Source organism: Vicia villosa, unplaced genomic scaffold (genome assembly GCF_029867415.1).
Source record: "Vicia villosa cultivar HV-30 ecotype Madison, WI unplaced genomic scaffold, Vvil1.0 ctg.001227F_1_1, whole genome shotgun sequence".
NCBI classification, from domain to species: Eukaryota; Viridiplantae; Streptophyta; class Magnoliopsida; order Fabales; family Fabaceae; genus Vicia; species Vicia villosa.
This window is the reverse complement of record NW_026705541.1, coordinates 314,851-339,357: the sequence shown is the minus strand read 5'-3', so window position 1 is coordinate 339,357 and position 24,507 is coordinate 314,851. Positions and strand designations below refer to the sequence as shown.

The window sequence follows — 24,507 nt, the reverse complement described above, 5'->3', positions numbered from 1 at the left end:
AGGTTGATGATGTGTACACTTATGAACTGGTCGGGATTAGGGAATAAAACCAACCCATAGATCAAAAGTGCCATAACTTCCTCAAAAGCTGGATAACTTTTGTTTTCTAGCAGTAGTCGAGCCTTTTCCAACAAGAACTTGGCAAGTAAACCCTTAACTCCACTCTTTGTTTCCCAATTGGACTCGATTTCTGATTTTCGCAGATGTAAAGCAGCAGCAATGACTTCAGGTTTTGGAATCCTTTCTAAACTAGTGAGAGGTAATTGATTTCGAACAGGCAATCCCATTAGTTCAGAGAATTCTTCCAAAGTGGGTACCAACTGGTAATCAGGAAAGGTAAAGCAATGATGTTCAGGGTCAAAGAACTGGAACAGGACCCGTATCATGTCTTCTTCAAATTTTGAGGTAACCAAATGGAGCAGGTGACCATGCCTTTCAGTGAATTGAACATTCCTGGGAATTCTGACACTAAGTCTTTTAGTTCAGATGGTACCGTTGAGATGTTGATTCGGATGTAATCTTTGGTGGCGGGAGCCATTACCTGCAAAAACAAAGGTAAACTCTTTGATCCTTGAAGTGTTTGGTGCAAAAATGATATGCTTATGATGCAAACATGTGGCACACAAAAACAAATCAAACAATAGCCTTAGGTTTAAAGGCTTGCATGGAGCTGATAGGTGATACCCTCCCCACTGAAGTTGAGTTGGTTAAAACCTGTCCTAGAATAGTATTCGGGTTCTATGATCCTTGGAAGTAACATCTCAATACGGCGCTCGAGCGGCCGATCAAAATATTCCTCGAGGATAACTAACTTCGATCAATTTCAAAGCTAGCCACTTAATAGGCCACAAGTCAAGTTCAACTAAAAAGGTTCTAAGACAAATTAGTGTTTAATGACATTTCGGAAGCCTAATATACTCCTTGATCGTTTTCAAGGGACATCAGTATAAACCAAAGTATCGCACTAACGATGACTACCAGATCAACCGTATCGGTACATGCCGTACAGTTTCCTTGGTCTATTGTCATATACTTAAGGTAACTCGAGATTCGGGTTAGAATCTTTCACACAAGCAAAATACCCAAACAAACCTCTAAAAAAATAGAGCAATCAAGTCAATCAATTGAAAACATCGAAGTGATCTATTCTCTTAAGGTAACCCCTTTTGAAAACATTTTGTTTTTTGAAAGTATCTCCCCAGCAGAGTCGCCAGTTCTGTGGACCTCCGTTTTTTATCCCGGGCCATACCTCTGTTCTGTAGAGATACGTGAACTGACTCTTTTTTATCGCTTAATGCTTTCGCATTTTGAAAATTCACAGAGTCGCCACCGACCTTTTATTTTATCCAATTAAGGAAAGGTTTATAAAAGAAACAGAAAAAAGACCTTTAAGAAATTCTGGGTAAGGGGGTAGGTTATACAAAGGGAAGGTGTTAGCACCCTTTGTATCCATGGTTATCCATGGGCTCTTAAGTTTGCTTAGCTCACTTGTTTTTCGATCACTTTTCAATTGCTTTAGAATGCTCATATGTGGTTTCAAATACCTTTGTAAATTGAATTTTGTAATGATCCGTGTGTGGATGTATACAAAATGCTTGTTTATCTTTCAAAAGATGTTTTGAAAAGAACGTTAACTTTGTAATAATCCGTGTTTGGATGTATACAAAGTATTGTCTTTTTTGGAAGTTTTGTTTTGAAAAATCAACAGTGTATGAGAATTTTGTTTGTTTTGATTTGAGCAAGCAAACTAGGAGGTCTACCCTGAGTTGTAAGGTCTTTATCCTATTTCCTTTAAAAATCTATCCTTTCACCGGATATAAAAGCAAGGTTCGATTTTGTACTCAAAACAGTAGAATTTTGACTTTGATTTTGAAAAGAATGAGAAGGAATTACCTTAAGAGGTGCAAGTGTGATTGTGTTTGTATTCAGATATTTATCTTTGAAGTTAGTGATCTGACGGTTCAATTTTATCTTTGACATACACACAGTTTATATTTGCTGGAAATTAAAATGCGGAAATGTAAAGTGCGGAAAGTAAATCTACGCTATTACATCGATTGTGCAGGAAATGTAAACTAGCCTATTTACATGAATTTGACATCCTATACATTTATCTAGGAATTTAAATTGCAAGGAATAAAAGGCATGTTTTTGATTTTTTATGGTTTGATTTTAATTAATTAATGCATGATTAATTAAATTAAAATGAAGAAAAAAAGATGAAAATAAATTTAAACCTAGAAATTAAGTTTAAAATATGTACAAAATATTTGTCAATTAATTTTAAAACAAAACTAATTTTTTTGGAATTTTTGGAATTGATTTAAGTTAATTAAAACATAATTATGCAAATAATTATACAGATAATTAAAACTTAAAAAGAAAATTATTCAAAATATGTACAAAATTAGTTTATAATATATAAACAATATTTTATATAAAGAACAATTTTTTTTATGATTTTTTTGATTGGTTAGAATAATTAAAAAGCAAATATATAAATATATACTAATTAATTATGCAAAATATTGAAATTTTGAAGAAAAATAAAATATTTTTATTTCAGAAAATAATATATTATTTTAGAAGTCTAAAAATATTTTTGTGTATTTTTTTTGATTTTTAAAACTATTTTTAATTAATTTAACAAAGAAATTAAAATAAAATAGAAAATAAAAGGATACTGATCCTGTGTGAAAATCAATGAAGTCCATAGCATAGGGCTGCTTGTCTGATGCGTTGGATTGGCTTTGAGATTGATCCAAGGGCTCAGATCATGAGGGAGCATGATAGCCATGTGGGAATCAGTGCATATGATTAGTCAGATGTTCAAAGTCCACGCTGGGACCCACGCTGGCTGACCAACGAATGAGGAGAAGGGAATCTGCCACGCGTGCAGATAGAATTGTCAACTTTTGACTGACGAACCACGCTTGGACGCGTGGTCGTCTTCAACCTCCGTCTGCCTTATTTTTTAAACAAATAGCGGGGGTTTTAAACCTCCTCTATTTGTACAGTAAAACGTTACTTTTGGTAGCTTCCCACACCTGCAAAAATAAACGTTAGAGATAAAAACAAGTGACCCAGATTGACTTAAAATCACCTCCTGAACACGATGGTGGTGTTAGTTTTGCTATTTGGGCGCTGTAGCTATGGATTCGAAGAGGTTGAAGCTTAAGCATGCAAGAACACTTGTTAATGGCATAGAGCTACCCTCACGTGGAAACTCACATGTTAGAGCCCAGATCTACCCTATGAGACCTCATGAACTCATTAGAATGATTAGTTTATATTGAGGTTAATTAAATATAGGAAAACGAAAATTGATCATGTATGAATATGAAGAACACTTATATACGTGATACGACTCTCATGGGACCACACAAAGAGTTTATTCTTACTTTATATGATCTTAGAAGATGATTGGAACGATTGTTTGGTATTGATATTGATTGGAATATTGAATTTGAAAATTACAAGGTATATGGAATTTTTGAGAAATTTGATGAGTTTTCTTGCTATACTCTTGCTATATTTCGTGGGTGTCCTTGTTGTTGATGTATTCCACTTCTTTTATAGGCCAAGGGCTGCTTGGAAGTGAAGCTAAAAGCATTGATTGCTTTGTTGAAAGTTTGATTTTTAAATATTAAAAATCTTTGAAAACTTGACCAAGTCTTGCTCTCCTTCAATGCACTTGCCTTGTACTTCATTTGGCTGCAGAAAAATGGAGATTCTTTGATGAGTCATGCTTGAATTGTAAGCTACCATTTATCCATGCATTTTCCTTTTAATTTTAATCTTAAAATAAGATAAAATCATGCAAAAATGGATAAAAAAAGGTATGGGCTTAGTCTTGGTCGTGGGAGGCCCATAACATCATGGAAATGATGTTTGAATGCTGAAAACTTGGCCCCATTTGGAAAAAATACATTTTTGAGCAATGTTGATTTCATGTATTTTCCCAAGATTTAGCCAACTTCAACAAGGTGTAAATCCTTCAATTTTTGTCATATGAAGGAGATCTTGCACTTTTTGGAAACCTCAAAGAGTCCTCTAACCAATGCCTTTGGTCTCATGTCAAAATGATTTTTGAAGCTCCTTGTGTGTCCTTTTGAAAAAAGTGTCTTTTTGTTGACTTTGAAAATGACCTGTAATGTCTTTGATCATATTTTTCAAATGGTGAATCCAATGACTATGGGATCAATGGCATTTGAAAGATAATTGAATTTCCTTCAAAACAAGCTTTTGTTTGAATTTTTTGGATGAAGGATGAGAGAGTTATGATCAGTCAAAGTTGAGTTGACTTTTCAGGCAAAAACCCTAATTTTGAATCTTAGAGTTTTGTTGATTTTTGATCTTTCCTTGATGAATTATGATCATCCAATGATCAAATGATGAATCCTTTGACAAAATATGGACTTTGACAAAAAATTTCATTTTTGACTGTCTGTTGACTTTTTTGGTCAAACGGGTCGTCTGTTGACTGTTTGAGCTGCTGACGGTGCGTCTGAGTGAATTGAAGTTTGAAAATTTGTATGATGGTACTTTGAGATATATGGATGTGTATGAAATCCATTTGAGCTCTCAAAAACTTGTTTCTCCTGTAAAAACAAGAAAACCCTAGTCAGGGACTGTTTATGTAGGAGACAGTTAAGCGTACCTGATTTTTGTGCAGTGTTGAGTCTCTGCTAATCGCGTGATATTCAGAAGACTTCTAGAACAAAAATCTTGGAATTTTGAATTGTGAAAGATTGATTTGTTTGATGGTACAAAACACTGAGAATTGTACTGCCAGCAGTTTGGCTGTCGACTGACTGTTCAGGTATTGACGTAGCAGTTAGAGTGAAAAATCAACAGTCAAAGTTAATTTTCTTTTTTGTTGTTTTTGTTTTATGTGAAAAATGAAAGTTTATTTACATGACTTGTTAAAAAAAAACATAGACATAATAAATAACTAATATTCACGGTATGCGGGCAAAATTACCGATAATAACCCTGAAAATCATTTAATGCACAGAAATAGGAATATTTGACTGGCAGAAAACACACAAAATATTATCTTAGTAATTAAGCAATATTATGACAAGTAGTACAACATTTAATACTGACAGTACAAATATTACATACTATATTGAACAGTACGACGAATAAACGGTACATTTAAGAAATAAGAAATACGGCAAATTTTAAGAATGACGATTAATGACCCATGCTATGAACAATAACATGTAGATGATTGGGAGTGCAACCATTGCAGGTCCACACTCTTCAGGACTATGCAGGCAGAAGAAAGTCATGATCACCGTAGCAATGGTGATGACTGTAAGAAACAGTGTCTCTATCCACTTTGCCATTCTTGTCAGGGAAGAAGAGAAAATAGATATGAGGTAGGAATTTGAAAGATGAGTTGGAATTTGATTGAGATTTTATGGAAGAAAATGAGAGGTATTTATAGAATGGAAAGAAGGATAGAGACGTTGGGGAATGATGTGATTCCGTACAAAAGGAAAATTTGAGTGAAAGTAAGATTTGAAAGAAAGTGGATGATAGTGTTGGGAAAAAGAGAGATTTGATTTTTGAAAAAGAGATTTGAAAAGATTTTTGAAAATAATGGAATATAGTACAAAAATTAGTGGGAAACAAAAGATAATAATAATCTACTTGTTACCAGTACAGTCTGAGCTTCCTGATTCTGCGCCTGCAAAAAGATTTAACTCTGTACCAATTGTGTCAGTACTATTTATCTGTAAATAAATAAATAGCATGTGTGAAGTAATAAATAGTATTTGGCGTTTGCGTAAGAATAAATTCAACTGCAAGCCAAATTACTGTATAAGAAAAATTCTAAAAACTAAGTATTTCATATGTCGGGATATTTGTTGAAATAAAAATCCATGATTATATGAGACTCTTAATTTTTAGATTGGAGTTTTCTTGAAAAAAGATGCGGGCAAATTTTGGGGTATAACACATACCACCAACGTTTTTGTTTCCATTGGTGCCATTTTTCGCTAGTATTACCATTATTGATGTTTTCATTGATGTTATATATCCTCAATTTCGCAAGACATACCACCACCGTAATAATTATTACTAGTGTCTATAATGGTTTTTGGTTTTCAAATAGAAAAATATTTTAGATATTTTATTTTGGATAGTAATTTCTTCTTTCTCATCTCACCCTTGTTCTGTGTGCGGATGATTCAAATTTCGGGATCAAACAAGATGTTTTTCTTCCGAAACCTTACCTCGCATAAACAAATATTAACATAACTAGCCAACACTATTAATAGGTTAGTGACTATAAATTGAAATATACAGAATATTTAAAACTAATGCACTACCAAGGAATGACGCCATTTTATTGGTTCAAAGTACAACAATAAGTATATTTTCATTTGGTTTTCTCCACAAGGAGTGATATATTTTCAAAAAACCATTCAATAGTTTATATGACTTTATAGTAGTTTTTAAAATTTTATTCGTATATGAAATTGTGATGATAGAATATAAATTGAGCTTTGCAATTAACAATTGAGAAAACTTAGTAGGGTTAGATTTTATCGACCTATCTTCATGTATGATTGTGATCAGTGAATTCTATTTGGCTATGAACATTACCACCCAATGCTCTATGTCATTTCTTACATGTAATGGACTTGCTTAACGTTGAAGAAATTTGGATTTGAAGACATGTTGTGCTCCCATTGCTCTCCTACCTAGAAGCCAATAGGCAGATTCATTATGCGAAGGCAAGTCAACCTGCAAAGTCTAATTTTTTATGATAAATTATTTGTGGTTAATTGTTAGTGTGTGTGTGTGTCTATATATATATATATATATATATATATATATATATATATATATATATATATATATATATATATAACTATGCCAAACAAGCACAAAGACAACGTTTTTTTTTTGCCTTTAGCAGCGCTTTAAAGCGCTGCCTAAGCCAGCGCAGGTATAAGTAAAGGCAGCGCTTTGGATTAATTCAAAAGCGCTGCTATATGTCCCCTTTAGGAAGCTTTTTTGCATTAGACAGCGCTTTTGTCAGTACCCCTTTAACAGCGCTTTTGCATTAGACTGCGCTTTTTGTCATCTTTTAGGCATCACTTTAGACAGCGCTTTCTTAAAAGCGTTGGCTATTCCCCCCTTTAGGCAGCGCTTTTCCCCACTTCGGACAGCGCTTTTCTCTTTAAGTGTTGTCTAATGTGCACGAAATTTTTATAATATAATACTTATTTTCACTTACAAAAACCCCTGCCAATATATAGAATAAATTTTCACCAGGTTTTAAAATTAAAATTAAAAAAGCATGAACCACCTTAAATATTTCCGTATCAACAATAACTAAGAACAGCTTGATAAAATAAAACTTTAATCTAAAAAGTTATATGAAAAGATGGAAACTTTTTTATAACTCAAATGAAGGTCCATATTGACCTGAAAAAACTACAGCCTCAACTAAAATAAATATGTAAACCTTGTGTAAGATCGCATTTGATCTTCGGGCTTCCTTTCCTCCTTTAAGTAATAAGCCATTTCCACTTCTGCTATCTATTAATTCATATAAACAAGCAACTCTAGCAACAATATAGAAATTCACTAAAAGGAATTATTGCATGGCATGAACAAAAAGGAATTATTGCATGAACAAAAAGGATATATTGAAATATGATGATATAATGAAACAATAATCAACTTATACTAGATAGTACTTATATTTGTCATGCGAAGTAATTTTTGAAAATGGAAGATGCTAAGATAGGGTGCCTTATATACCTGAACAAGAGCATCGGTCGATACTCAAATATAATCAGGAGGACACCAAGAGGACACAATATTTTCTCCAAGATGAGGTCATCTGCTAGCTGGACACATAACAACAATCAAAACTGTCTAAATGAGTAAACTTATTTTTTGATAAAATATGTCACTAACTGTTTGTTTATCTTAGTTTAAACTTAAATTGAGCTAGTTTAGTGATAAAACTAATGTATTTATGTGCTAATATATGCAAGAACAATTTAGATGTTTTCTCATTAGATAACTGCTTTTACATGAAGACGTTTAGAACTATTACGTGCTGCAAGTGCCATTTCATGTGGAGTCTCTTCCTTTAAGCTTTTCCACAGATGTGCATCTTTATGAAAAACAGTACCTATTTTCTCCCCTTGAAGCACTCGTATAATGTTTTTTGTGGCATAGTGTCATACCCCAAAATTTGCCCATCACATTTTTATACTCAAGCTCATCCAAGTATCAGTAGCTCAAGATCTAAGGGGATGCACACTCTCCTAAACAAACAACCCACAACTAGGGTTTTTGCTTCTCTTCAAGAAAAATCAAGTTCTGACAATTCAAGTGGACCTCATAACCTCTTAAATGCCTTAAAGGATCCTCATGCCAACTTTCAAGCTCTGATTCAAATGATTGCTCGCCCATTGGTCCAAACATTCAATAATCGACTAGTTGACCTAAAAGTCAAACTATGGTCAAACCACAGTCAAAACTTATGATTTTTGGTCAACATCCTCATTATGAAGTATCATTCATCTTTTGATAAAGGATTGATCATGATGCATCAAAGAAAGCTCCAAAATCATCAAAAACCTAAGTTTCTAAATTAGGGTTTTTAAGGAGAAAGTCAACCCAACTTTGACCAGCCATAACTTCCACATGGAACATCAGAAATTTCCCATCCAAAGCTCATTTTGAAGGAAATTGAATTCCCTACAATTTTGTCTCTCATAAGCCAAGGCCATAAATGCACCATTTGGGAGATATGACCAAAACATTACAGGTCCTTTTGAAAGTCAACAAAAACACCTTTTGGGTCAAAGCTCATAACTTGAGCATGGAAGACCCAGTTTAGATGAAACCAAAAGGAGGTTCTAGAGGACACCTTAAGATTTCTAAAAATATAAAGAACACCCTAATAGGGTTAAAATTGAGAGAGATACACATGGTTGAAGTTGAGTAATTTCGGAGAAAGTGCATGAAGCCAATATTGAGCAATCTTGATTTTTTTTCAAATGGGCCTTAATGCTTGAACCACCCACGTGATTTAGAGCTCATAGAAGGTCCATAGACTCACTCATCTTTATTTTATGGTTTTTATTGATTTTATTTTTGAGTTTATTAATTTAAATTCAAAATAAAATCAACTAAAATCCCAATCAAATGATAGAAGTTTTATGTGTATCTTTTATAATCTTTTTAAATAAATTTTTAAGATCACCATGAAAGCTCATAAAAAATCCCTCTTTATTTTATGATTTTATTTCTTTATTTTTGAATTTATTTATGTAAATTCAAATTTAAATCCAATAAAATCATTCCAAATTAGGTGAGTCATGTTTTGTGATCCTAATTGATTTATGAAGGCTATAACACGTGAAACAAAAGCACAAAATAAGAGGGGACTCAAAATAGGAAGCTTTTGGTGCAAGATTGAAAGAGTGAAAATCAAATATTGTGCACCTTGAATGCCATATATTTCCACAGAAATTCTGACCTAAGGGCTCTCAATATATATATATATATATATATATATATATATATATATATATATATATATATATATATATATATATATATATATATATATATACACACACAAAACCCTAATGCATGGGGACGAAAAAAAAATTGGAAGGGAGGTGCAAGGTTTCAAAGTTCTAAAACTATCAAAAAGAGTGAATTATCGTTTCCTACATTCCAGCTTGCATCAATCGAAACAATTCATTCCATCCTCTTCCCAAGGGAAGATAGGGTAAAACTGAGCCATTGACCACGATCCATAATGCACAGAACGAATGCTTCATGATCACCATTTATTGTACGTGTATCCTTTTCGTTTTGATTATGTATTGTGTTTCGATGCAAACAAAGGCTACTAACGTGTTTTTAATGATGTTTACAAGGGACTAGAACAATTAGGTTGAAGCTTTGGAGCCCGTATCGAGTTTCACCATGGTTAGGGCTCAATAGAGTTTGCGCACGATTTCGAGTATGCAGTCGGTATTAAGCAAAACTAACGGCATATTCGTGATCAGCAGGAAATTCTAAGTCGATCTGGGCTTTTGTTTGTCTTGTTTTCGTTCGTTTTGGCGCAGGTACCATGTTCACAGGAATAGCTACGAGGTTTCGCGCAAGTTAGAAGCAAATAGCAGAGCCAAACCGTAGCAAATGTTAAAAGCAAAACAAAGATGGAGATGAATAGTGCGTGGAATGGTTGACTGTGCGTGGGATGCCCTGATTGGAGGGTCAATAAGTCTCCTTTCTCTCTCTCCTTTTTGCTTGGTTCACGCTGCAGGACCTGGAACCACTTTGACCTTTGCACAAAAGAATTCAGGTTGTATATTTATTTTATTATTGTTATCTAATCTATGAATGAAACGTTTGGTTCAATTGGCAAAAAAGGGGGAGCTTTACTATTAGGACCCGTGTTCGAATCCTGCATATGGCAAATATATTACTTTGGCAAATCGTTTGCTTTCAATTGCTCACGGATCCAGTACGCGCAATCCACACAAAGCTCCTATACACCTCCATGCACTTACCGTTAGTTTTCCTGGTCGAACGATCCAACGCCCACAAAAACGAGTTCCATGATGGACCTTCAAATGAGCGCAGCATACGATCACACGCCCCAACCAGGTTTCATTATTATTATTTTTATAAAACTTGTTTATTCCTTGTTTTTTTTTTGTTTTTTTTTTAAAACCCAATTATTTATTTATAAATCTTTTTTTTCTTTTTAAAATAAAACCTTGAGTTAGAATTAATTTAATTTAATTTAATAAAATTAGGATTAGTATTTAATTATAATTTTAGTTTAATTAATGTAATTTAAAATTTAATATTAGAGTTTTCTAACTAAATAAGTTATTCAGAATTAATTGATTAGTTAATTTAATTAGGTTATTTTGATAATTAAGTTTAGGTTAAATAATTTTTAGAATAATTTTAGTTAAACAACTTAGGATTAATTTTAGGTTTTTTGTTTACCCTTTAATCAAAACCATGTGACTATCAGTAATGTAATGGGTGTCTATCAAACTGTAGGTTTAGGTTTTTACTCTCTTTTTAGCCATAAGGTTTTTTAACCATGTTTTTCTAAACTTATCCTTTTATTTCGCAAATTCTCTTCTCATCCCTCACTCCAGTGTATGTCGCATGTCTTTAATTATTTATTTTTAATTTTGCCTTTATTTTTATTTTCGCCTTTATTTTAATTTTTGCCTTTACTTTAATTTCCGCCTTTATTTTTCGCCTTTATTTTTCGCCTTTATTTTAATTCAGCCTTATTATTGTTTTGACTTTTATTTTTATTGTTATTCGCGTTACTATTGCTTGCTATTATTATGTATCTGCCCCAAAGCCTTGTAAAAAGTTTTCTATCTTTTTGCCTTTATTGTTTTTCTGCCCTACAAGTGTTTATTATAATAGCGTAGGATCTTTAAACTGTTTTATTTTGCCTTTATTTTTTACTGCGTGGTTAGTAAATTAGGGAGTGCAAACCATGAATTGGATCTAGAATAAATAACTTTACAAGATAAATGTAATCGAAGTTAACCACATGATTGTGCACCCACACACCTTTAGGGTAATCCCTTTGGTTGCCTTGTTGCCTTATTACTGTTGCCTTGTTGCGTTATTGATAATGCCTTAAAATAGTCAAGTCCCTCGATTCCGAGGATACCCAAAGCAAGTGTTGCCTTTAAAGTTATTGAAACTCCCTCGAAGTTGCCTCGGTAAAACTTGATGATTGTCCCAGTTGCTAAGGTATCCTCGCATGATGCCTAAAAAATTAATGACTATTATATCCTTCCCTTAGACTACCTGCCCTCTCTATGGCAGGGACAGTCTTATGGCGAACGATAATTCTTGATGACCCTTAAACATCTAATTGAAAGACGTCCTGCCCTCTCATGGTATGGATAGACTCTTTCGCCCTGAAAAGCTAAAACAACAATTTTTTATAATTTAAGGGTAGTTGCTATTAATTGCTTGCTCTTTTTCAAATTCAAATTCGAAACTCTTTTTCCCACTTATTTTCAAAGAATCTTTTCAAAAAGACTACGCTTATTTACAAGCTAAAATTCTTATTCAAATTTCTATTCACACATTACTTTTCAAACAATTCAAACATTTTTGAAAACAAAGTGAGCTAAGCAATTAAGAGCCCAAGGATAACCATGGATACAAAGGGTGCCTTACACCTTCCTTTTGTATAACTTACCCCCCGAACTCAAAATCTTTTAAAAAGGTCTTTTTCTGTTCTTTTAGCCTTTCTTTAAATTGGATAAAATAAAAGTCGGTGGCGACTCTTGCTTACCGCGACATTTCAATAAAGTCAGTTCACCGTATTACACATAGCCACTTAAAACGGATTTGAAATACAATTTCAAAGTCAGTAAAATGTAAAACCCAGATGTATATATACTTGAAATCATGCACTACATTCAAATCATAACATTGCTCATGACAGATATTAGAGTCCTTTTTCATTACATGAACTAAATACGTAGTGAGTCATTTGAGTAAATGCGAATTTGAATGTAAAACCTTGCGAAGATTTTCATTTGATATTTCAACGTTCTCTGGCGATTTGGGTTTTTAGGGGTTTTCCCCCTCGCGAAACGTTTCGCCTTTTCTCCTCCTTTGTGCCGGAGTTCTCTGTTCCGTTTTCTTCCCCTTGGCTCTGCGCGTCAGCTTCGGGTATGGATCAGTCTTGAATCGTTGGGATACATCAACTCTTTGATTTCGGTTTAAATTCCTGGCCTTAGGGTCAGGGACCTTGTTGAGGAGGCTGTGTGTGTCTGGCGGTTTAATGGACTGCTTCAATTCCTTCGAAGTTGCGTTTTTGGAGTGAAGAGTTTTTAGGTTTTCTGGGTTTTCAGGTTTTCTGTGTTTTCAGGTGCGAAGGTTTTCCTGGTCCATCATGGGTCGGGCTTTTAGTTTTCTATCTTCCAATGCAGAAGGAAGGTTGGTCAAGAGTTTCTCATCGGAAACGTTCTGTGGTGAGATGGGATACATCCCCGTTTGGTGGAAGAAATCAGAATGATTCTTCTGGCCCTGTAACTTCTATGTATGTTTCAGCTTTTCCAGAGGATTATTCAGCGAAGAATTTATTCGAATTATTTAGGTGCTCGGGCAACGTGGCAGAGGTCGCTATTTCTCCGAGAAGGAATAAGTTTGGTCGGCGATTCGCTTTTGCTAGGTTCACCGATGTTGTAGATGGAAGGATTTTAGTGATTCGTTTGGATAACATTCTGATAGAGGGCAAGAAAATTCATGTTAATTTGCCCAGACTCAAAAGGGAGGAGTGGACGAAGGGGGATTGAATATATCTACAGCCAAAAGGGAAGGTTTTAAAGGAAAGGAGATAGACAGGGGTGGCGGTTCTGTTGTGCAAAAGAGGTATTCTTCTACCTACGCAGAGGCAGTGGGTTGCGCCTCAAAGGGGAAGGTGGACATTGATATCACAGGGAATGACAAAGTGTTACTCGATTTCAAAACCGACAACAACAATTTCCTAGTGGAAGTTTTTCAAAGTGTTACGGGAACCAATCAGAAGAGTCGGACATCCGTTGAAACAATGGAAGGCAATGTGAGTTTTTAAAGAAAGACGTGGAAGATAGATTGTGGGTGGCAATCGTAGCTATGGGAGTGGTGGATGTTGGGGGACAGATTAATGAGGGTAGGATGGTAGAAGGTAAGCAAGGCGAAGAAATAGAAGGGGAAGGAAGGAAGGAGATATCAAATATCATGCAATGATTATTGGATCTTTTAACATTAGAGGGGGAGTGAGTGCGCTCAAAAGGAGGAGATTGAGTTCCATCATTATAAAAGGTAATGCGGATATTTTTCTTATTCAAGAAACAAAGATGTCCAATATGTGTGAGGCGGTGGCTAATAGTTTTTGGTGTTGTCCGGATATTGGTTTTTCTTCCACAAATTCGTTGGGTAGATCGCGGGGTTTAATCACTTTATGGAAAAAAGATAACATGGAGGTTTTAGCGAGTCTTAAAGGTGAAGGTTATTTGGGGATTAAGGTGATTTGGAATGGTAATTGTTACTATGTTGTGAATATTTATTCGTCTTGTGACTTAGTGAAGAAGAAGAATATGTGATAAGTGCCAAAATGTTGTTATTTTGAGTATATAATTGTGGCACTTATCGATTCTATTCATTCTAATTTTGTAATAAAATCCCCACTTTTGTGTATATATTCAAATACTTTAGTTTTTATTTGTTTTATATAGTATTTATAAGCTTTTCTTATGTTTTTTGTAGGTTTTATGCACTTGGAAGATCGGAGGTGGATTTCTCATCAACCGAAGCTGACAACCCGCGAGATGTTTGGTTTATCTTCTCTATTCTTTGTGTATTTCTTTGTTTTGGGTTTGTTTGTATATTTACTTGAATCTTATGTATATTTACCGATTATAATGTTATGTTTAACTTGCTTTACAAATCTGTGTTGATGTTGTTCTAGATTTTTGCTGTATGCTGGGGATTTGGGTTGCTTTAGAGATAAACTTCTTGAATCCTTATCTAGGATGATAATCTGTTGGTTCTGAACTCTAGAGATAGATTTAGAGCTAGCATTCACTGTGGGTATCCGTACTTAATGCTTTCGTGTTTGAGCGGCGCGCGAGAGATCGTCGACGCGAGAATACGGATGTTCTTGCGACTTCGCGTTAGAGATAACCTTAGTTGTGAGATGATCTCGTTTGTGCTCCAGAGATGGACTCTTATGTGAGAGATACGTGATGACATAGATGAGTATCGTAGGTTGAGTATAACGGGTTGGTGAGTGTATGTTTGTGAAGAGTGAATATATTTACATTCCTGATAAGTTATTTCTCTTCTAAGAATGTGTTTATTCTTTTCTTGTCTATATCTTTGTTTACTTTTTGATCATTCAAACCCAAGCTCAAAACCGTAGAAACTATTGAATGGCATCTCTCCATCTCTGAGGACGATAATTCCCAGATCAATATTTCCAAATCTTTTTTCGTTTCTTGCCCTATACTGCATTCAACAAAATGGCGCCGTTGCCGGGGATGGTTGCTGAATTGCATCGCAATAGTTTTCGTGGTTTTGAGCTTTGTATATATCGTATATATTGTATAGTTTCACGTGTATATATTTACTTGTACATGTTTACTTGTTTATGTTCACCATATAAGTTTACTTGTATATGTTTGCATACAAGTATACTTTGTTGGTGAATGTTGGTGAAACACGTTGAGATCGGACCAGTTCGTTATTCAAAATCTTCACTTTTCAACTTGTGAATCCAACATTCACCAATTTTCTCTTTTTGTATGATAATAATTGTATTTGTTTCATACTTGTATATATGTGTTTGTTTGTGTATATAGTTGTATACTTTCGTTTTTATGTTCGTTTAATCATTGTATATATTTGTACCCGTAACATTTGTTGAGTGCTTTGGTTAGGACACTTTCTTTAGGTTTGTGCGGTGAGACGTCACCATGGCATAACGAGAGGAGGCTACTTTCCAAACACCGAAACAATAAAGGCGTCGAGCTAACGACGTAAAACAAGCGCTTGTTGGGAGGCACCCCAACGGTTGTAAAGTTTTGGTTATGTTTATGTTTATAAGGTATTTAGGTGAAGTGGATAGAGCTGGAACACCAGATTCTGCTCTGGTTTTTCTAGTTTCTGCTGTGTCCGCTAAGCGGAACAGAGCTCGCTAAGCGAGCATAGCAGAATTTTGTTTTTCTGCTCTGTACCAGTAGGGCTCCCATTCCACTTGGTTCACTCATTTCCCACTCTCACCACGGCTAATTTAGTTGTATATATTAGTTTTGTTTTTCTAATTCTTTTGTTGGTTGTTTGGATTTAAATTTTGTTCGTTGATTCGGAGATTTTTGAGGAGATTTTCCAAAGATTGAGTGTTTCAACTTGGGGATGTATGGTAGGATATTATTTTTTGAAGTCGTATCATTCAAGGTACTCATTTATCGCTTTCTATAGCATAACATGTTTAGGAAACTTTTCATTTGTACAATTACCATACCATTCATTCTTTTGCACTACTTGCTTGTTGATTGAATCACTTTAGTTCCCAAACCATAAATGTGAGGAAGCTTTCCATTGTTCACATAAGTTGGAGGCCACAATCTTTGTTTTAACTGGATTTTATTATGCTTAATCTTTTGTTTATGTTGATTTTATAAAAGCATGAAAATGATCAAGGCATTTTGTTTCATTTTGAGCACAACTACCAAAACCAAATAGTCAATTCACCTTGTGAGTGTGTGAGCATTTGTTAACCCTTTTGAGCCTTTTTGTCAATATCCATGTTGTTTTTGCTAAATGCTTATCTTTGAGTGTTTAGTTCTCATTTTTGCATGGATGATTGATTCTTTGTTTTCTTGAACCCTCAACCATGATTTTTGGTATGAATTTTTACCTTGCCTAGAAAGTAGGGAGTATTCACATGATGGTGTGGTTGAATTCAAGTTCGGGAGAGAAATGGTTGCTACTTATTTGGTTGTTGCTATGAGGTTGAAAAGAAAGAAAAAAAAAGTGAAAAGAAAAGAAAAGAAAAAAATGTGAAAAAGTTTTGAAAAACAAAAAAGAAAAGAGAAGCGAATAATTGTGCTAATAAGTTTTGTGATTGGTTTGAGAAACTTGTGGTTATGGAAGAAGTTTAATCGAGGTTTTGTTGTTTGAACCTTTGGTGGATTGATCACTCCCTTAGGTTTAGGCAAGTTTTTGTTTCGATTAGCCTTAGGACTTATCCCTTGTTTGTTAACCAAGCCACATTACAACCTTGAAAAGTCCTTGTGATTCTTGCTTTTGTATCTTCAATGTGATTTTTGGATGAATGCATAATTTAATCTTTTGTTTGCAAGATTGTTGGATGAGTGTTAAAAGTCCTTCACCTTTGTATGTTCTTCATCCATTGATGAATTTATGCTAGGTGTGATTCATGATGTGAGCATGTATTGTGTTAGAATGTTTTGTATGCTTTTTGTGCTTAGGATTCGTTTCGTTTACATGTTGTCGTTGTAGGATAGTGGTAAGTACTTACTTTGTTTATACGTTTTTGTATTGAGCCATACATTTGTTTTTGGTTTTCAAAACTTGTTGATTCACAATTCTTTGGTTTATTACTTTTGATTCTTTGATTTATTTGACATTGTTTGAGGACAAACAAAGTTTTAAGTTGGGGAGAGTTTGATAAGTGCCAAAATGTTGTTATTTTGAGTATATAATTGTGGGACTTATCGATTTTATTCATTCTAATTTTGTAATAAAATCCCCACTTTTGTGTATATATTCAAATACTTTAGTTTTCATTTGTTTTATATAGTATTTATAAGCTTTTCTTATGTTTTTTGTAGGTTTTATGCACTTGGAAGATCGGAGGTGGATTTCTCATTAACCGGAGCTGACAACCCGCGAGATGTTTGGTTTATCTTCTCTATTCTTTGTGTATTTCTTTGTTTTGGGTTTGTTTGTATATTTACTTGAATCTTATGTATATTTACCGATTATAATGTTATGTTTAACTTGCTTTACAAATCTGTGTTGATGTTGTTCTAGATTTTTGCTCTATGCTGGGGATTTAGGTTGCTTTAGAGATAAACTTCTTGAATCCTTATCTAGGATGATAATCTGTTGGTTCTGAACTCTAGAGATAGATTTAGAGCTAGCATTCACTGTGGGTATCCGTACTTAATGCTTTCGTGTTTGAGCGGCACGCGAGAGATTGTCGACGCGAGAATACGGATGTTCTCGCGACTTCGCGTTAGAGATAACCTTAGTTGTGAGATGATCTCGTTTGTGCTCCAGAGATGGACGCTTATGTGAGAGATACGTGATGACATAGATGAGTATCATAGGTTGAGTATAACGGGTTGGTGAGTGTATGTTTGTGAAGAGTGAATATATTTACATTCCTGATAAGTTATTTCTCTTCTAAGAATGTGTTTATTCTTTTCTTGTATATATCTTTGTTTACTTTTTGCTCATTCAAACCCAAGCTCGAAACCGTAGAAACTATTGAATGGCATCTCTCCATCTCTGAGGACGATAATTCCCGGATCAATATTTCCAAATCTTTTTTCGTTGCTTGCCCTATACTGCATTCAACAATATGTGGGCCGAATTGCTAGATTTGAAGATGAGGTTTTGCGACGGGGAGTGGATTATGGGAGGAGATTTCAATGCGATTAAGAGTGGTAATGAAAGGAAAGGAAGGGTGGTTAGGGCCGTCACTAAAGAAGACGAGTTGTTTGCGGAATTCATCCTTATTAGCGATTTGATAGATGTTCCTTGCAAGGGTAAAAAGTTTTCTTGGTATAGCGGTGACGGTAAATCTAAGAGTCGGATTGATCGTTTTCTTTTATCAAGCACGGTGGTGAATAGGTGGGATGTGGTCGGTCAAATGATTGGTGATAGGGATATTTCGGATCATTGTCCAATTTGGATTATAACGGATAACCATAATTGGGGGCCAAAACCGTTCAAATTTAATAATGAATGGTTCTCAAACGATTCTTTCATATCGTTTGTGGAAAAGGAGTGGAAAAGCTTAGTGGTTCACGGAAGAGGCGATTTCATCTTAAAGGAGAAGCTTAGACTCATTAAAGACAAAATCAAGATTTGGAGTAGGGAAGTTTTTGGGAAGATTGACTTAGAGATTGAAGAAGGAGTCCATGATATTAACACCGTTGATGAAAGGTTAGATTTCACATCTTTATCTCCTACCTCCTCTTTTGATGATGATATGGCCCTTAGAAAGGAGGTGTCGGGTAGATTTTAATTTGGAGGAATTTGAGGGTTAAAGAGAATATGCTTTTGCAAAGATCAAGGTTATTGTGGCTTAAGGAGGGGGATGCAAATAGTGGCTTTTTTCAAAAGGTGATGAAACAAAGAAGGAGAAGCAATCACATAGGTCCTATTAACACTACGAGAGGGATGGTGGAATCGGTGGAAGATGTTAGGGAGGAGGTGTTTTCTCATTTTGAGAATAAATTTTCCGATTCGGAGCCGTTTCGTCCCACTTTGGACGAAATTCCTTTTAAGTCCATCAATAGCGAAGAGGCGGAGGCTCTTGAGAAACCGTTCCTTGAATTTGAGATTAAGAAGGCAGTTTGGGAGTGTGGTGGGGCGAAGAGTCCGGGACCGGACGAATTCTCTTTTATTTTTTTAAAGAAGTGTTGGAATTTTATTAAAGTGGATGTTATCAACTTTTTCAATCATTTCTTTCATGGAGGAACGATTTCTAGACGTATTACTTCTTCTTTATTGACTTTAATTCCGAAGACTAAGAACCCGATGGGGTTGGATGACTATAGACCCATTTGCTTGGTGGGATGTTTGTATAAAGCGGTGTCCAAGCTTTTGGCGGGTAGATTGAAAGTGGTTCTTAATTCTATTATCTCTCCTTCTCAAAATGCTTTTGTCCCCGGTAGGCAATTATTGGATGGAGTTATCGTGGCGAACGGAGTGGTGGATCATGCGAGAAAAGAAGGTCGTAGTTGTGTTCTTTTCAAGGTGGATTTTAAAAAAGCGTACGATAATGTTGGATGGAACTTTTTGAGGTTCATGCTCAATAGAATGGGGTTTGGGAAAAAATGGAAGAAGTGGATGGAGTTTATGGTGTTTTCTAGTAACATGTCGGTGTTAGTCAACGGAAGTCCAACTAAAGAGTTTAAGGTTCATAAAGGCTTACGTCAAGGTGATCCGCTTTCACCTTTTCTCTTTGTTTTAGTGGTGGAGGGTCTTACGGGTCTTGTGAAGAAATCTACTCTAATGGGAGAATTTCAAGAATATTCCTTCAATGATAATTGCAAAGTGGATATGCTTCAATTTGCGGACGATACGCTTATTGTGGGGGAAGGAAGTTGGAAACATATGTGGGCGGTTAGAACGGTTCTTCGGGCTTTCGAAATGGTGTCGGGTCTTGGTATTAGTTATCACAAAAGTAAGTTGATTGGTATTAACATTAATGCTCACTTTTTGGAGGCGGCTTCCGATTTCCTTTCTTGTAAGGTGGAGGAGAGTAATTTTTATTTTTTGGGCATTCCCATTGGTTTTAATCCGAGGAAGGAAGCCACTTGGAAACCTCTTTTGTCAAAAATGAGGAATCGCTTGGAAGGGTGGACTAATCGCTTTTTGAATTTGGGAGGTAGAATAACTCTTCTTAAATCCGTGCTTAGCTCTTTATGCATATTTACTATGTCATTTTATAGGATGCCGAAGAAAGTGGTGAAGATGTTCACTAGTGTGCAAAGTAGATTTTTATGGGGAGGAGTGGATGATAAAAGAAGCATTCATTGGATAAAGTGGGGGAACGTCACTTTACCGAGGAGAGATGGTGGATTAGGGGTGAAGAATTTAGCTTTATTTAATTTGGCGCTTCTTAACAAATGGAGATGGCGTATCCTTCAAGGCCAAAATTCATTGTGGTACAACGTTTTGAAAGCTCGGTATGGAGATCTTTCTTCCATGGCGTTTGGAACGAAAAGTAAGGTATGTTTTTCGCCTCTCTCTTCCTTTTGGTGGGATATTGTAAATATTAATTCTCCCTCATCTATTTCTTCTCTTGGTTTGAATGATCCGATGGTTGGGAGTTGTAGCTTTGTTATACGAAACGGTCATAACACTCCGTTTTGGTATTCTATGTGGTTGGATGATTCGGCTTTAGATGAGGATTATCCGGATTTATTTTCTCTTTCTCGTCTAAAAAATGTGTCTGTGGCGGCCATGGGAGGGTGGTTGGAGGAGGAATGGAGGTGGGGGGATTTAGGTCTACCCGGTTCCGTGGAGGACGATCCGGTTCTTAGGGGTCGTTGGTTGTCTTTAAAGAACCGTTTGGAGAATTTCAATGGTTGGACGGAGGGTAAGGATACCGTGGTGTGGAAAGGAAATTCGGAGAGGGAATTTTTGGTAGCTTCATGTTATGAGTATTATGAGAAGTCTATTATTCCTTTTGGTCCCTATGTTAAACATGCGGAAGCTTTTGGTCTTTTGTGGGAAATGGATGTTCCATTTAAAATAAAGGCTTTTGGTTGGAGGGTTATTTCATAATAGGCTTCCCATGAAGGACCTCTTGGAGTTTCGAGGTATGTCATTCTCATCGGAAGATTGAAAGTGTATATTTTGTGGAAATAGCAAGGAGTCAAGGGATCATTGTTTTTTTGGTTGTTTGGTGGTGAAAAATATTTGGAATGAAATAGCTTTTTGGGTGGGTAAAGCGGTTTTTTTTGAAGAAGGGTGTTTGTCTAATTTTATGGATTGGCACTTATTCTTTCATAGTAAATTGGTGTTAGATAGAAAGTTGGATATAGTTTGGTTTGCAACAACTTGGTGTCTTTGGTTGGTTAGGAACGGTGTTTGTTTCCGTAAAGAGGCTTGGAGTGTAAACAACGCCGTTTGGAACATTAAGTTGTTGGTTTGGAGATGGTCGTTTTGTGGTAAAATTACTCATCCCAATTATTCCTTTTACGAGTTTTGCAAGGATCCGTTGTACTATATCTCGTAATGTAATTGGTTAGGTTTGGGTTGGTAATTGGTTTGTAATTTTTCTTGGCGGGGCATTCCCGTTTCATCTCTTGTATTCGGGTTGGAAAACTCTTAGTTCTCCCTTTTATTTTATCTTGATTTCTAAAAAAAAAACATGAACTAAATACGGATAATAGATATTTTTTTGTAGATACGGGATAATACATATTTTTATAGATATTTTTAGGTTTGGCACTCTTGTTCTCTATCACTTCAACTTAAATTGGTATACACTTGTTTAGTTACGATTTTTCTGAAAGCAAAGCAACGAAACATTGCTCCACGAGACCTCAAAATATAAAACAAACAAGCTAACATGTGCATTAACTCCTTCAAGCTTATATCAGTATAATCCTTATTCCACATTGAAAAGGAAGCTTGCTGAAGTAGGGAATAAAAGATTCAATAACTTCAAGTTAAGTTAAGACATGTATTCTTCATTTCATAGTTTTGGTGAAAACTCATGCTTTTTTGGAGCATAACATAAAGCTGAAGCTGTTAGTAATATTTTAAACAATGAGAGTATGAAATGAAGACCATTATTGGATGCAAATTGTATTCATGTCATTAGAATGGAAAAGATACAGTTATGATAGTGAAAGATGATTTATATTATGAACCTGCTATTAGCCAATCTGCGATATCTAAGTCTTTGTCTCCCAATACCAACAACACCTGAAGTCACCAATATAACTTCATAGCCTTGAAGGTTTAGTTCTTTGAGCTGCAATTTCGTCTAGAAGACAGCTTTCAGTGACAGTGTTAATAAAAGAAAGGGTTAGTAGACATTTTTTCCCCTGCCATATAGGCGAGATTCGGTTTACCCTAAAGATAACAGATCAAACTACTCTCTTCTGATATATATTGACTTGCAAAGGATTTGTTGCAAAGTTTTTAAAATAGGTTACAAAGAGAGGGTCTTTATATAGAGACCAGGGAAACATAAATAGACATAACATTTAATGATTAACTATTTCCTATGAAAGTTTGTCTGCCCTAGAGAATCTGTCTTTTGGCTTTCCAAGACTGCATTTAAATTTATCCAACAAAACTCCCCCATAAATTAAATGCTCCTTCGGTCAATTAATCCCAGCATTATCTTGCCTCTGTCGAATATCTCCTTCGACAATGGTTTTGTGAAAATATCTGCAGCTTGATCCTTGATTGCCACATGCTTCAGTTCGACGCTTCCATTTTTCACATGTTCACGAATGAAATGAAAACGTACGTCGATGTGTTTACTTCTTTCATGATTCACTGGATTCTTCGCCAGTTCGATTGCTGATTTGTTGTCGACTTGCACTATGGTTGCATTTTCCTGCTTCTGCTCTAACTCGCACAACAATCTTCTAAGCCATATAGCATGGCATACACACCATGATGCAGCCACGTATTCTGCTTCGCATGTCGACAGTGTTACAATTGGTTGCTTCCTTGAGAGCCATGTGAAAGCAGTGTTTCCCATAAAGAATACATATCCTGATGTACTTTTTCGATCGTCTATATCTCCACACCAATCGCTGTAGGAGTAACCTGATAGCTTGTAATCTTCTGCTTTTGAGTAAAACATTCCAAGTGACATAGTTCCTTGGATATAACGAAGAATTCTCTTCAAAGCTTTCCAGTGTGTGTGAACTGGTTCTTCCATAAAACGACTCAAGATTCCGACATTTAGGGAAAGATCTGGTCTAGTGCATGTGAGATATCGAAGACTTCCGACCAAGCTTCGAAATTTGTTTGCTTCGACACGTTCCCCCCCATCAAATTTTGAAAGCTTGACTCCTGGCTCCATTGGTGTCGAGATTGGATTGCAACCTTCCATTTTGAACCTCTTCAGAATGTCCTTTGCATATTTTTCTTGTGATACAAAAATTCCAGTTTCTTCTTGTCGAGAAATAAACTCATCCGACCTAAGTCCGTCATCTCAAATTCTCGTGTCATTCGACCTTTGAATTCTTCGATCATTTTATCACTGTTGCCCAGGAAAATCAAGTCGTCGACATAGAGAGCAACGAACAATATATCTCCTTTATTCTTCTTCACATACAGGGCATGTTCATAGGGACATTATTGGAAACCATTTTCCTTGAAGTAAGTATCAATGCGTGTATTCCATGCCCGAGGTGCCTGCTTTAATCCATAAAGTGCTTTCTTGAGTCTTAGCACTTTTCCTTTGCTTTCGTCTCTCATGTATCCTGGTGGTTGTTCGACATAGACTTCTTCTTCGAGCACACCATTCAAAAATGATGACTTGACATCCATTTGAAATATTGGCCATTTGAACTGAGCAGCTTGGGAAATTAGCAGTCGAATTGTCTCCGTTCTTGCAACTGGTGCGAATACTTCATCATAGTCAATTCCTTCCTTCTGCCTGTATCCTTTTGCCACAAGTCGCGCCTTGTACCTTTCGACTTTTCCTTGAGCATTCATCTTTTTCTTAAACACCCACTTCACACTAATGGTTCGACTTCCTTTTGGTAACTCTGCTAGTTCCCAAGTTTTGTTGTGTTCGATAGCTTTAATTTCTTCGTCCATGGCATTCTTCCACTTCTCACCTCTCAATGCTTCTTCGAAACTAATGTTTTCAGAATCTGCCAGTAGACACACAAGATGTACTTCTTCTGTATTATCATACAACTCTTGCAGGCTTCTCATTCTGGGCTGTGAGGATTCGTCTTCACTGTCAGAGTATTCAAACCTTGGCAATTGATTTTGGGTTGTTGGTATACCGACTGAGGGTTCTTCAGTTTCGACTATGTCTTCTGTCGAATTGTTCTAGTCCCACCTACTTGCTTCATTCACTCGAACATCTCTACTTACTACCACCTTTTTGTTTATGGGGTCGAATAACCTGTATCCTTTTGTTTTCTCATCATACCCAATTAATATATATTTCTGACTCTTGTCTTCAAGCTTCGTTCTTCGTTTATCTGGTACATG

General features: G+C 35.5%; 1 protein-coding gene across 1 annotated transcript; it reads right to left on the bottom strand.

Moving 5' to 3' along the window:
- Nucleotides 1-22,630: 22,630 nt before the first annotated feature.
- On the bottom strand, nt 22,631-23,389 carry LOC131634103 (secreted RxLR effector protein 161-like). Its single transcript, XM_058904770.1, has one exon. The coding sequence runs from the start codon at nt 23,387-23,389 to the stop codon at nt 22,631-22,633; it is 759 nt and encodes a 252-aa protein (XP_058760753.1).
- Between the last annotated feature and the right edge of the window lie 1,118 nt (nt 23,390-24,507).